The sequence below is a fragment of the Diabrotica undecimpunctata genome, chromosome 10, assembly GCF_040954645.1.
Source record: "Diabrotica undecimpunctata isolate CICGRU chromosome 10, icDiaUnde3, whole genome shotgun sequence".
Classification (NCBI taxonomy): domain Eukaryota; kingdom Metazoa; phylum Arthropoda; class Insecta; order Coleoptera; family Chrysomelidae; genus Diabrotica; species Diabrotica undecimpunctata.
This window is the reverse complement of record NC_092812.1, coordinates 42,462,031-42,477,518: the sequence shown is the minus strand read 5'-3', so window position 1 is coordinate 42,477,518 and position 15,488 is coordinate 42,462,031. Positions and strand designations below refer to the sequence as shown.

At 32.5% G+C, this 15,488-nt stretch overlaps 1 protein-coding gene across 1 annotated transcript in view; it reads left to right on the top strand.

Moving 5' to 3' along the window:
* Window positions 1–14,725, top strand: part of Alas (5-aminolevulinate synthase) — a 41,244-nt gene extending 26,519 nt beyond the window's left edge. Inside the window, exons 3-8 of the mRNA XM_072545899.1 lie at window positions 4,871–5,087; window positions 5,204–5,388; window positions 9,005–9,204; window positions 9,673–9,850; window positions 9,953–10,413; window positions 14,056–14,725. Of these exons, the coding sequence (XP_072402000.1) occupies window positions 4,871–5,087; window positions 5,204–5,388; window positions 9,005–9,204; window positions 9,673–9,850; window positions 9,953–10,413; window positions 14,056–14,181 (1,367 nt within the window). The 3' untranslated portion in view covers window positions 14,182–14,725. The remainder of the gene's footprint in view (window positions 1–4,870; window positions 5,088–5,203; window positions 5,389–9,004; window positions 9,205–9,672; window positions 9,851–9,952; window positions 10,414–14,055) is intronic.
* The last annotated feature ends 763 nt before the right edge of the window (window positions 14,726–15,488 follow it).

The following is a 15,488-nucleotide window of genomic DNA, read 5'->3' as shown; positions in this document are numbered from 1 at the left end:
AGTAGTTTGCCACGCTCTGTACATGTGAGCTTTGATATTTACTATGTGATCAGTCCAAAGGAATTTGGTTTATGATAGCAATACTTTGGTCGGTTGTTGCATTGCTTGCCAGAGAGTCCACTTCCTCATTACAACTTATTCCCATATGGGAAGGTACCCAGATGAAGAAAATATATTTTTTTTGGGTCTGTAGATAAGATAACTCTTCTTTGATCTTGAGAAGTATGGCGTGAGTTGTATATAGCTGTTTTATTCCAAGTAATGCGCTCATGGAATCGGTGATGATAACACATTTGCTTTCATTGATAGAACCACATTTTTTTTCATGACCTGGTGAATTGCCGTAAGTTCTCCGGTATATATACAACAATTTGTTGGGATTCGTATGGTAGACTTGACGTTTTCGTAGATGTAGGCTGCAGCAAGTCCTTCATCACATTTGAAAGCATCAGTGAAGATTTGATGGGTTGTTGTGTGGTTTTTCTTTTGTTGAAGACCATCTGTATATTTTGTATATGAATTGAATAACATATTGCATCGTAGTCTAAATTACTTAAGGTGAATAACTGATATAAATGTAACAGAGTAGTAGTTTTAGCACCCCAATATCACCATTTTCAGGAGATTTATTTTTGGTTCACAGGATCTTGTTAATAGGATCAGTCCATTTCAGGTGACTTTCGTATTTCAATCCGACAAAGTTAGTAGAATGTACTTGTTTTATGTTATTTCCATTTAGAGTACGACTATTGGTTTTATTTTTACTAAAGATAATAAAATTTGATTTTTCGTTAGAAAAAAAAGCCGTTCTTTCTATGACCATTTTCCCAACTTATAAAAAAATGAGAAAATTGTAGAGCTTATAGTGGAACCTGGTAAATTCCGTTTAGTAAATATTCAGTCTTTGAATTGATACTATTTACGTGTAGGTAGTTGAAATTTCCTGTTATTCATGAAATTTTTAACAAAGGCTAGAAAGTTTCCGTATATATCGTAGCTATTATTATTTTTAGAATGCGGTACCTTCATGCAGTATAAAATGCTTTATTTGTATCGAAAAATATGGAAATAACTTGTTGATTATTTCTAAAAGACTTACATATATAATTTACTTAATTTATTATTTATATTTATATAATTTATTAGTTTAATGTCTTATAGAGCCATTTATACGTCTCGACGAGCTCTTTTATTGATACCTTCTAATTTTAAATGATAATATCTTTTTTGAAGGCTTCTTGATTTATTTGCTGTTTGTCGAGCCTAGCCGTTATGTTTAATACCGGGACTTTAATAGTGTTGCTGCTTTGCGTGGCAGCATTTCCCTTTACCACACCGCTCCATGTATTTTTCGTTTTATTTTCTTGATATTCTTGATCATATAAATAAATTATTAAAAAATATCCAGTAGCTTGCAGGTTCAGAAACGCAATCTAACATATCAAGGACTACTCTTGATCCTTACGCCAAATATTCGCGATCATTTTTAGCGATTGTTTGGATAGTATAAAAGTCAAAATTATATAGTCCAGTTACTGTGGCATTTTCCCTTTAATTTTTTTATAACTGCACCGATTTATCTGAAATTTTTACAGTGGGTAGTAAATTACTCAAAGAACATAAGTTATATGGTGCCGATGTGTGCTTCTACCCCTGGGGTGGTTGGCACCCCATCTAGGAGGTTGAACTTTTTACACTCAAAATAACCCCAGGAATGGATATAGAATCAAATTTTAAACAAAAAATGTAATATAAATTTTTTTCGCTAAATTAATACTTTTTGAGTTATACGCACTTGAAAAAGTAAACTTTTCGCAAAAAAGAACATGCTTTTCAATGATTTTGTACGAATAACTCAAAAACAAAGCATTTTATTGAAAACTCTATAATGAGCAAAAATGAAGCTTATAAAAAAACAAAGAGAATGTTTTTTTATTAAGTTTTATAAATACAATACTAAGCGATTTATAATTGTTTGTAGATGACTTTTTGTTTTTGGGATACTATACTCGATGCATTTAACATCAAATATCGGAAAATGGACATCTTTTTTGATAAAAACTCATACAAAACTTTTTAAAGAGCTATAAAAAACCTTTAAAATGAGCTATGTTAAAAGCCATTTCGATTAAAACAAAGCGAAATACGAAGGAAAGAATTTAAATTACTCTAGCATTTTAAAAAAACGAGCAGTATAAGTAACACTATTTCGATCAGAATTGAAATTAAACGTATATCTTCTACAATTCATTTTATTTTAGTGTTATTTATAAGTTTTAAAAGTTTAGCATGTTTAAATTGCGTTTTTTTTGAAAAAATCATGTTTAAATTAAAAAATCTTTTTTTTTAATTATCTAAAAATTTACATTTTTTCAAAATAAATCTAAAACTATAAGAGATACGTGAAAAATGGTTCTATACCAAAATGTAGTTTTTTTTTTAACAAAAATTTTTATTTTTTTATTTTTGTTGTAACTCGAAAAATAATAGAGATATAGCCAATTGAAGTTTGAGATACAGCGGCTGACACACCTGTAATCAGCACTTTGGCCCTTTACTATTTAAAAAGAAAGAATTTTAACATATTTTAATCTACTTAGTCTTGTAGCTTTTGAAATTACCTTCAAAATATTTTTTTAATGGACACTGTAGCTTGAAAATTAACGGAGTTATTCTAAAAAAATTTTGGAGCATGTTATTTATATTTTGGAGCATCAACTTATTTTCTGTATATATAAATGCTTTATTCAAGTATATTCGAAAAACTGGTAACAAACACACTAACACTCACACAAATATGTATATAATACATACATACATACATATATATGTTATGTATATAATATAGGCACCTCTAAACTGAACATTTGCTTCAGAGAACTAACGAACACAGAGAACCGACACTCCTTTGAAGTTGCGTGGGCAAGCCGCCAATGAGTGCCAATGACAGGAGTACTTCAGATCTCGAAGACATTTTAGAAGCTGGGAGATACTGTACAATTTTGCTGTATGGCCTTGCCAAAGACACCCACATGAACAAAATGAATAAGGTCGAAGATTATTCATCATTACTTGAACAAATGCGATACGAATCGTTTATTAAAGCCACAACTAAAAATAGTGCAGTTAAATTATCATCTCTTGTACCAACTGTAAGTGCCCTGAATGAGCATATCAAAAGAGTTTATTTACAAACTGAGATATGGCTTGGAAACAAAGAGATTGATATAACGGATTGGGGATGGTTCAAGAGTGATGATATTTTACAACCAATAAAAATAAAAAGTTCACCTGCACCAGAAGAACTAATGAATCTGATTTTTTGCAATTGCAAAAAGGGTTGCGGCTCAGCGTGTGGCTGTCGTACACTTTTAGGTCTATTTTGCAATGCTACGCGTGGAACATGCTCTGGCGACAATTGCCAAAACTGTCCTGCAATAGACGAAGAGGTGGAGTTAGAACACGACGAGAATGACGCTTCAGACAATGAATAATTTGATATATTGTAAATAATTTTTATTTTTGTAAATATATTTTGTATACTTTCTAATGTAAAGTATTTTCATGCATAATTTTTTACAATAAAAACAGCATGAGTATACTTAATTTTTTTATTTAGACATTTACCAAAGGGGATTTTGTTTCGTGAGCATAGAGGTGGTTTTTAAGGGTTGAAAATAAGCAACCAATCAAAAAATATTTTATTGATAAGAAAGGAATTTTTGAATATAAATGTACATTAAAAACTTTTGAAGTTGTTTAAAAAGATTTTTTTATATATTTTGACATAGGGGGTAGTTTTTAAGGGTTGAAGTGTTGCAATCAACCAAAATTATTTTATATAAGCAGATAATTACATTGTAGATGATATAAATGCACTACAAAAGCGTTTGAACCTGTTAAACGATTTTTTACAATTATTTTTATTAAAAGGGGTGGTTTTTAAGAATATTTAAGGGTTAACAATGTACGCAATATCCATTAATATAATTGACAATATTTCAATTACCTAATTTAATACGATTTAAATCCATAAAATGCTTTAATATAAATTTTTTTCATTATTTTCAATAAGGGGTGATTTCACCCCTTAAAAATAAAAAGCTCACCTAGCGCATATATAACTTTTGAAGAGGGAGGTAAGATAAGCCTAATTCCAAATTATTAGCAAAATCGATTCAGTTATAAAAAATTTAGAGGTATTGACCTCTTTTCCTCCACAGTGACTGGAGTAATAACAGTATCTGCTACTTTCACAAAAATCCTAAAATTTGTACCCAACTCGAATAAGCTTTTCACTTACAAATTGCTTCAATGAGCTATGTCCATATTATTTCACAATAATTTCAATTTCTTTATTTTTATATTTATTATCCAAAATAATATCGGTTAAAATATTAGTTATTGCGGAATAATTTCTCCTAAATATGAAAAATACAAAATTTTTATGTAAATCGAAATACGACTTATGAACATATTCACATTTAACTGAATGCTGAAATACTGCCCATTTTGATAACGCTAAGTACCAGGGTCTCATTTTATAGATCAGTCTAATTAAACTTATAATGACGATTCAACAATTTATATTTCCGAATTTTCTTTATGAATATAGTTTATAATAAACATTAATCAACAAGAATAATCCAGTTAACGATAAAAAAGGACCGATATGAAACTGATTAATAGATGTGTAAATATAAACGAAGTCGGCAAGTTTTTCTGATGTTTATAATTTCCTTTATTGAAAGGATATTGGAAATATATAATACAACAAAAATTACAATTCAATTTACTACAGCATAAAATATCTACAAAAAATACGATTTAGGGAAATTTTACTGAAAACTTAAGATTATTTAATTTTTAGAAGACGTGTTTGCCTATGATCAGTTCTTCCATCAACAAATCATGAAGAAGAAGAAGGAACATTCCTACAGAGTTTTTAAGAAAGTCAATCGGTTGGCCGGACCGGGAGAATTTCCAAAAGCTGTGGAACATTCATGGGGACAGGCACCAATAACTGTCTGGTGTTCCAATGATTATCTAGGAATGTCGTCTCATCCTGAAGTAAAAGCTGCTGTACGGTTGGTATATTTCTTTTAATATTAACATTAATGCATTCTATTGATCGCTAGAAATTTTTTAAAATAATTTAACGAAACACGTGATCTGTTTCTTACATAGTTCTTACGTTTTTTAGAGATGCACTGGAAAAATACGGAACTGGAGCAGGAGGTACTCGTAACATTTCAGGCAATTCTACTCTGCATGAAAAGTTAGAGTCTAATCTTGCTGAGCTACACAATAAAGATGCTGCCTTGTTGTTTACTTCGTGCTTTGTTGCTAATGACTCAACTTTATACACTTTGGCTAAAGCTTTACCAGGTAAATACATTTTTTTTATTTAGCTAAGAGCAATTACATTCTTCGATCAAAATTATCATTAGATATTTCGTTTCCAACATTGCTTGATTATCAAGATTCTGAAACGACTTTCTTGTGGCATCTCTAAGTTAAATAATATATGTTTTTATGGGATAAGCCACAATTATTGATTGTGATTGTGATTATAATTACATTTTTAAGTAACTAATGTTTGACGTTTCGATTTCCACTCGAGAAATCGTTCCCAAAAAAGGTTTATTTATACAAATTCTGAAATATGTATAACCAAAGTTTTTGTTATTGGTTATGTCATTTCAAAATTGACATACTTGACCTAGATCTTGTAAGCGAACTGTACATAGTGGGTGCAAAACATTTTGAGGGTGGTGTTTTTACCCTTGGAATATCAAATTTTGACTGTTTTGTGTATTCTGTGTTAAATGTTTGTTTGAAAAAAATATGGTAGAGCCCGAAACTCCTGCTCTAATGAAAATGCATTTCAGAAGAGAAAAACCTGCTAACAAAAGTTCTGACTAAAAATGACTACCCATTGTCATTTATAAACAAGGAATTCCACAAAATTGAAGAAAGAAAACAACACAAAACCAAGAGCATTCCAGAAACATTCACAAGCAGGGACTCAAAGATGACAACAGTACCATATTTAAAGGGCTTATCATAAAAGCTAAAGAGGATAGGAAACAAGTAAAGCATCACAACAACATTCAAAACAGCCACACTGAGGTCTATCCTGTCCAAATCCAAACCCAACATACAAGAAAGATAAAAAAAACTGCATCTATAACATACCTTGTGAATTCAAAAATTTCTACGCGGGAGAAACCGCGAGACCATTAAATGTCAGGATAAACGAGCATGAAACATACATCAAAAACAGGGACTTCGAGAAATCCCACATATGCAAACATGCCTGGGATCACAAGCACAGACCACAATGGAAAGGTGAATCAATAATCATGGAAAAAACCGACTTAAAAAAGAGAAAAGTCAAAGATCCAAACCCAACAACACACAAGAAAAGATAAAAACTGCATCTATATCATATCTTGTGAATGCAACAATTTCTATGTGGGAGAAACTGCGAGACCATTAAATGTCAGGATAAACGAGCATGAAACATACATCAAAAACAGGGAATTCGAGAAATCCCAGATATGCAAACATGCCTGGGATCACGAGCACATACCACAATGGAAAGATAAATCAATAATCATGTAAAAAAACAGACATGAAAAAGAGAAAAGTCAAAGAAGTAGCCCGCATCCAATTCAACGAAGAAAAATGTGTAGCAAACCCATCAACACAATGTAGCCGGCTTTGGGGGCCAATACTAAAAGAAGAAGTCAACAACAAGAATATACCAACAATAGCGGAGTAATAATAGGTCAAAAAAACATAATCTACAATCTTACACACAACGCATATGCAACACCCAATACACACAAAACGACAAATATATTTTTTGTCAATTTACGTTGCTCAACCACAACTAGGATATCAAGTAGGCTATGAAGACATGTCAAATTTCTTAGCAACCAGACAGTAAGTTCGTAGTTACGATTGGATATGTCAATATTAAATTGATTTGTTGTATCTAATCGATTTAAAAGTCTGCACTAGTATCAGAAATATGACCCTAATAGAAATTATTTGAAATTACGATGGTGCTGTCAGAAAAACAGCGAATAAAAGTTTTGATGATCTTAGGTTACGGCGATAGTAAAAGAAGTATGACGGAAGTATGCGATATCTTTAATGAAAAATATCCTGATCGACTACCAATAAGTAAAGCGACGGTAAGCAAAATATTGCCTAAATATAATGATATTGGCAATGCAAGAGGTAAGTTTAAGAGTGGCAGTCCCACTGCTTCTGATGACAATCAATTAAATGTATTACTTGAAATTGAAGAAAATCCTCATTCTTCAATTACTTACAACTTTATCAACTAACAATGAGATCTGTCGTGGCGCTGTTCATAAAATTCTAAAAAAGGCCAAATTACATCCATATAAAATTACACTTATACATGAACTCAATGAAGACGACTTTGATAGACGCATGGAGTTTTGCAAAAATATGCAAGAATTATGTAATCGAAATAATGGATTTGAATATAATATCTTGTTTTCCGACGAGGCCACTTTTTGTTTAAATGGTACCGTTAATAGTCAAAACTGTTGTTATTGGGCAACAGAACATCCTAATTGGACAATGGAAGTTTATACCCAATATCCCCAAAAAGTAAATGTATGGGCTGGGATTGTTAGGACCATATTTTTTTGGCGGTACTGTCACGGGTGAAAGGTATTTAGAGATGTTGCAAACTTACGTAGTTCCATTTTTAATCGCAACATTTGCAGATATCAATAAGCCTGGTCAAATAGATCTGACCATTTGGTTTCATCAGGATAGAGCAAGTCCACATTATGCTGTAGTGGTTAGAAATTTTCTAAATGCAACTTTTCCCAATTGTTGGATTGGACGACGCTGTCACATTGAATGGCCTGCTAGATCGCCAGATTTGAATCTCATGGACTTTTCTATTTGGGGTTATTTGAAAAGTAAGGTATATGTAAACCGACCTACCAATTTAGTAGACCTCAAACAGAGAATTCGTACTGAAATGCAACAAATTACATTAGTGATGTCAAAATCAATTAAACCTAGGAGCGCAATTCGCGTATTTGTTGTAATTATTTATTTGTTTGTGTTTAATATGAAATGCCTTCTCTAATAATTTTCTTTGTAAAATAAATTTTAAATTAAATTTTAAGAAATACGTGCACTGGTTTCTTTTACACTCTGTATATTGAAGTTTGAATGTGATGAGTTTGGTACGGTTGTACTCAGAAAAATATGGCCTTTTAATTTTTTAGATAAAAATATGCCCTTTCCATTTAAAAAAATTATCGATGACGCCACATCTGCTAAGGTAGTGGTGGTAAAAGTTATTTTAGACCGTTTCCACACTTTATGAACACATCTGTAAAGCTAAGTGATGAAACCATCTTTGTTTTCGTTGTTACTCTGTCTTACAGTAAATAAGTATAGCAGCGTCTCTTTTTGGTCATGAGGGAGAGAATGGGGAGTTTCAATGCGCTAAAGAGGGACAGATCGAACAATCGCAGAAGATGTTGTCGTCACTGCTTGTTGCTGTCATGCTCAGTATATGCTAATTTATACGTCTATGGGTTATACATATTAAAGAATTTGTATAAAAAACCTTCTTTGTGAATGATTTCCGGAGTGAGAAACGTCTAACATTAGTCAATTAAACCAATAATTGTGCCTTAATCCCATAAAAACATATAAAATTTAATGCTTTATTCCGTTAAAACTGATTTTTCTTGAGAATGTTACGTACGAATTCCTGAAAATAATTTAGCCTTCTTTTTTCTGTGTAGATAATAATTATCCACACCGAAAAAAGTTTATTGCACTTGAAGACTCATTCAAATCAGTTTCTAATTTACTGCTCAATTAATAATGCTCAATTGGAGCATACATTATAGGATTCTACGTTGTTATTGCTCTAAGTAGTAAATAGCACAATGCAGGCTTTTTTTTATATATATATTTTTTTAATTTTTAGGTTGTCATATATTTTCTGACGCTGGAAATCACGCATCTATGATTCAGGGGATCAGGAATAGCCGTGTTCCTAAGCATATATTCAGGCACAATGATCCAGCACATTTAGAAGAACTTCTCCAAGGAGTTGATCGAAGCGTTCCCAAAATTGTAGCATTTGAAACTGTTCATTCCATGTCAGGAGCTGTTTGTCCACTGGAGGTAAATATATTTTAGTATATAAAATTAAGAAGAATTAGATTTATTATTATTATAGATTTTCACAGTGTGATATTTGTTAAAATATTGTGATAATTGTTTTTAGAACGTCATTATCTGGGTATTTCTTTTATGTTTTGAAGCACTCTTGACTCACTGGTGACTGAATGGGTCAAAAGTTTTCTTCCATATCTGCTTTATATGTCAGTTTCTCTTATTGATTCGGAAGTACATTTCTTAAGATGACGGATACAATTTGCGCGTAGAACTCTCTTTTGGTTCGAATTTTCTTCCAATTAAAATATTTTATAAATATAGTTAAAAAAAGAAAATAAAACTAAGAACGGACTGATCCCTCGTCCAAAATGATTTTAAATTAAAACAGCACACTAGATAGGTTCAGTGAGGTGGCTTTTGCCACCTCATAAGATAAAGATTCTTTGAAGGACTCAAAATTTTTGTATATTTTAGGAACTTTGTGATATTTCCCATAAATATGGAGCGTTAACATTCGTGGATGAAGTCCATGCGGTTGGTTTATATGGCGAGCATGGCGCTGGAATTGGAGAAAGAGATCACGTGATGCACAAAATGGATATGATATCGGGAACACTGGGCAAGGCTTTTGGAAACGTTGGTGGTTATGTTGGTAAGTTTTTCTAAATGTCAGAATTGGTGCAAAGACAAGTTGTAACACAGTGAGTCATTATCTGCGAATTTTGTATTAAATTTTGGTAATATCTGCTTTTAGCTAGTACCGCTGCTTTGATCGATATGGTGAGATCCTACGCAGCAGGCTTTATATTCACGACATCGCTACCACCCACAGTTCTGGCAGGAGCATGTAAATCTATTGAAATATTAGCGTCGGACGAAGGAAGAAAACTAAGAGACCAACACCAAGCTAACGTCAAATACCTCAGAAATTCATTGTTAGAGAACGGTTTCCCTGTGGAGCACACCCCCAGTCATATCATCCCAATAAAAATCGGAAACCCTCTACAATGCGGCGCCGTTTGTGATACCTTACTGAAAGAAAAGGGTCACTACATTCAAGCCATCAACTACCCTACCGTCGCTAGAGGAGAGGAAAAGTTGAGATTAGCACCCACACCGCATCATTCCAAAGAATTGATGGACACGTTAGTTCGAGATTTAAAGGAAGTGTGGCATGACCTGGAGCTTCCATTAACGGGACAACAATGTGGACAGGTAAAATAAAATCCCTTGCACCATAATAGAATAGTTTCCTGTTCTATTTTGTTACCATTCTTAATATTCATAACTTATTTTGTCTTAATTCCATATTTTTTTATTATTAGTAAATTGATCCATTTGTAAGAACCAATTTTAAAAGAAGTATTTAAACCGTAGTAAAGCAAATAGAATGAATAATTAATTCATAGATAAATATTTCGAGATGTCCCCTTTCTATTTTTACAATTAATTTTTTTTTTATTTAGAAAATACAGTCGCATCCACCATAACGATTATTGCGGCGGCTAGAGAATTACAAAATTAAATTTTATAGAATATTCCTATAGATTTTGAAAAATTTACAATATTATCCGTTGAAAAATTAGTACCCAATAAATTGCTTATAGCATTTTATTTTCTTCCTCCTGTTTTTCGGAATAGTAGTTGTTAACTCTTATACGAAACAAGCTGTTTTCTAGAAAGTTCTTAATAAAATGAATTTCCACGAATATTCCATGACTACAACGTTTTTAAGATGTTGTATCTATCTCCAACATTTATTAAATGCTTTTCTTAAGTCAAAAAATACTGCGATACAATGTTGTTTTTTACCAGGGATTCGTAAGTTTTACTTTCCAGGTCTAATATGTTGTCAATTCCGGATTGGTTTTGTCGAAAACCATTTTTGTTCGTTTATAAGTAAATTCTAATTTACTGGGTGCCAAGTCAGCCTTGAGTCGATAATTTTTTCTAGTAGCTTGCTCATTGTACAAGTTAGACTTATCGGTCTATAGTAATCGGGGTCTAGACGAGATTTGTGGCTTTTGAAAAATACTGGTGTCGTTGCCAGATGGAGTTAAATAATTGAAGCATGTAATTTTTAGCAGGCGTGTGTAGGTGTTTTAAGAAAACAGTTGGGATATTGTCAGGTCCAGGACTTGTGTTTTTTAGACCGTTAAGTGAGTTGTTTAGATCATGTAAAGTAAGAGGAGCATTTAATGGAATGTTGTGATTTTCGAGAGAAGGTTTAGACCTTTCGGCCTCTAGTTTGTTTTCCAGAAATACAGGGTCGAAATTTTCATTGGAAGACATTTCTCTGTAGTTTTTAGCTAATGCGTTAACAATTTCAAGTGGAGATGTGACAATTTGATTACCTATTTTGAGACTAGATATTGGGGGTGACTCCCTTATGCTAGAAATTTTACGTATTTCCTTCCACGCTTTTCTTACAGGAGTGAGGGTGTTAGTGTTAGAAATATATTGGGCCCAACTGGATTTTTTTTTTATTTATTAAACATTGAGCTCTAGCCTTCATTTTTTTTTTGTAGTTAATTTTATTTTCAGTGTTTTATGCTTCTTAAAACTATTAAAAGCTGTTCTGCTGGCACGTACGGCTTCGTTACACTCCGAATTCCACCAAGGCACAGGGACATGATTTTTGATGGGCTTTGTTTTGGCGATTAAGAGATTCGCACTCTGCAAGATGATGCTATTAAAAGCACCTAAAGAAGCACTTATATTATCATTGATTACGAGATTTTCCATTGCCTTAGAACTCCAAATAAAGTTATGACCATTAAAGTCACCTACGATGATTCGAGGAGAGGGTACCTGCTTTTTAAATCTTCATATGTAACTGAGGAACTAGATGGACGGTTAATGTTACATATAAAAATTGGAACGGAAACGGTAATCTCTATATAGCTTCAATGTTACTATTAACAGGAAAATCATTGGAATTCAAAGATTTTTTGACAAGTGTCATAGCTCCACCTCAAGAGTAAAATTATTGTCGTGTAGTCTGTCCTTTCTAAAAAGGTTTTGAACATTTGGAATTATAGTTTTTTTTTGGAGTTTAAATTTGTTTCTTGGAGACATATTATTTCGGTAGAGAATTCAGAAATAAGTTTTTGTAAGGTTGGAAGTCGATGGAAAAATCCATTTATATTCCATTGCAATAGTTGAGTGAATTTTTTTATATATGGAATTTTACGGGCTAACCTGAGATGACTCGCTCACGGGTTCAGAGATGTCGTTACCCAAGTATTGGAGGATTTTCTTTTTTAAGAGGATCTTGCACGCCGATAACATTGCTTAGTAGATTCAGTTGGTCAAAATTGAGAACAAATGTTGATGAATTATTTTGGATAAAATTTTTTGGCAGGTTCAAGGTCATTTGTTGATTTTATAGTTATATGCTACTCGTTGCTTTTAACCTTCTTGACTAGGTTTAGATGTACATATGTACAGCAAATGGTTTTTCTGTATGAGTTGTTTCTGGAGACGTAAGAATATCATTGATACTACATTTAGGCTAAGTATCGATATTAATTACTTTGCAGCTATGCATGGTGTTAACTTTTCCTTGACCATTATCCATGTTAGGATTCCTCAGATTATTTGCAGATTTTTTCTTTGATAGAAATTTGTTCACTTGATAATAATGTAGCTGCAGGTTGACATGATTTCAAGGGAGGTAGAAGTAATAGGTTGACTGCTATTTGAATCAATTGAATTTGGTGTTGATTCCAGTTTATCGGAACAATTGATGGTGATACGTCCAGATTTTTTGCAGTTATAACAGGCCATAGTTTCTTGAGATAAGAATATTCGATATGTTGGTGACGTATATCTGTCTTCTGGAACTCAAAATATGATTGTATTCGTGAAGAGTTGAACTGATTTGTAGAAAAGTGACAGGAGATATCTACCATATTAAATCCAATTTTTTGTAAATAATCAACTAACAGACTGTGTAGTATTGTGGGACATACGTTTGAGAAAACAATACGTTCGGTTGGTGAAATTAGTTTTCTAGCTTGTACAATATTGTTCTGGATTTTTATTTGTACATGGTTTTGCATCAGTTCATCCAAAATTTGTTTGTTTGCAAGGTACATGCATATCCGATTATTAGATAGTCGAGATGCAAATATATTTTTGGGATGAATTAGGTTTGCCCAAAGGAATTAAGTAATCTTGCAGTCGCGTATTTTCTAAGTCGCGTGATGTTTTGAGGGAAATAGTGTAGAAGTTGCCGATGAATAGGATTTATTAGTATTTGTCTGCAATTGCGATAAGTGTGGGTTGTTAGAGATTAGGTTCCATTTTTGATTTTAACACCAGACATGTGTTTAAAAATAATACGGACCTGACCAGTAATTAAACAGGTCATGAAACTGGAATAAATGTACCGTTTTGATGGTTGTTATATTACAATTTAACCAAAAACTGGTTTATCATGTTAGAGTAATCAAAACTAATTGATGTGTTAACTTTCTGGTATTTCATAAATTGTCACTTAACTATTGACAAATAAACTGTTAATAATTACTGCACAAAATATGCAAATTAGTTGAAACCAAAATAAACACGACTTTCCAAACTCCACAATTTAAAATTGTTTTGTCCACTATTATAGGAAATATATTAAATTGCCTTAATCTCTATCAGTCGAATATTCAAAACACAAATTTTTAGATAGATATTCATATTGTGGACCAGAAAGTGCAGTGCACTTTAAATTGCATTTAAATATATTGATTTTTCGATTTCTTGTAATTTCATTTCTTCGTTTGTAAAACGTACATATTAATTAAAAAATGTATCTTTTTATTTATATATAAATTAGACTGTTTACCATTTTTTTACTTTTAGCAATGCAAGTTTTGTCAAAAACCGCTGCTTTTTGACTACTACGAATCGAGAGAAAACCGAAGATGTGCAGCCGATATTCACTGTGATATCCCCAATTGTCCACAACTTGTGGCTATCACCATTTAACAGAAGAAAAGAAGATCACTACGATATGGTGTTGGTTGGGTGTAAAGGTTGTTAATGGTTATAATTACATTCTTTAAATAAAATCAATCATACTGAGACAGGGAGATAAAAACCTTAAGAAAACACTTCATCGTCGTCGCAAATATCAAAATTACTCAGTTTCTGGGTTGAACCGCATCGTTTTTGGCTGTCTCGTGCTTCCTTTTCTCTGTTGGATTATATTCAATCTCATGCAGATGCAGAGACAAGAGATATTGCAATATACCAAACATCCAATACAAATCTCATTAAAAAATTGAAATGTTCAAGTTGTGTTAAATCCTGTTACCAAAAAATTGTTGTAATTAATTATGTTAGAAAAGGTGTAGATAAATTTTATTAATTTTAATGTTTTTGTCTTAAAAGTTGTATATATTGAGATTATTTTATCCAAATTTTTTATCTTTTGTGCAATATAAAAAGTAATAGACGGGTTGATATTCTTTACAAATGTATTTTTAAGGTTTCCATTACAATCTGTCTCAGATTAAAACAGCAAAAAATGTTTTGTAGTTTTTATTAAAAATTCCTCAGTTTATCCAGGGAGGCAATATGAAATAGTTAAAGCTACCCCTTAGGTTTATCTAAAGAAGGAAGAATTCGAAATGATTAAATCATCATGTCATAATGAAATCAGGAATCACTATCTTTTTCGCTCTTTACGTAGAGAACAGACGTTAAAATGAACGTAAAATATTGCATTTCGTTTCAATTCCAATTCCACCATTGGAATTTAAACTGGAAACCATGTTTCGAGTTGTTCAACTCCTCATCAGGAACACGTGTGGAAGTTTAAACTGAAATGAAATGCAGTCTAGTATTTGGTGACTCCTGCTACGCTAGCAGCGGCATCTATACACAGTAGTAACAAGAAGCCGGGAGACCTCTCTTTAATAGCAAATTAGGCGAACCGCAAATTTGTTCTACGCATCTACAGTTCACTCTTGAAAAACACTTGATTGACAGGTACACATTACTTATAGTAGGTGGTCGACTCAAGTATTCAGATGTACCCTTTGATCAACGGCACCCCTTATTGCTCCTTGTACGTAATCACTTCACTACACTGTTGCTCACCCCAGAGCACCAGCGTCTGGGAGCAGGATCTCAAACCACCTTGAACAATGTCCGCTCAAGATATTGGCCTCTTGACGGACGTAGGTGTATAAAACGTATAATACACTCATGTAACACTTGCTTTAGGTTTAATGCCATCGCTTCAAACCAGATCAGAGTCACACCAAAAAGACCTTTAGAAAATACCGGAA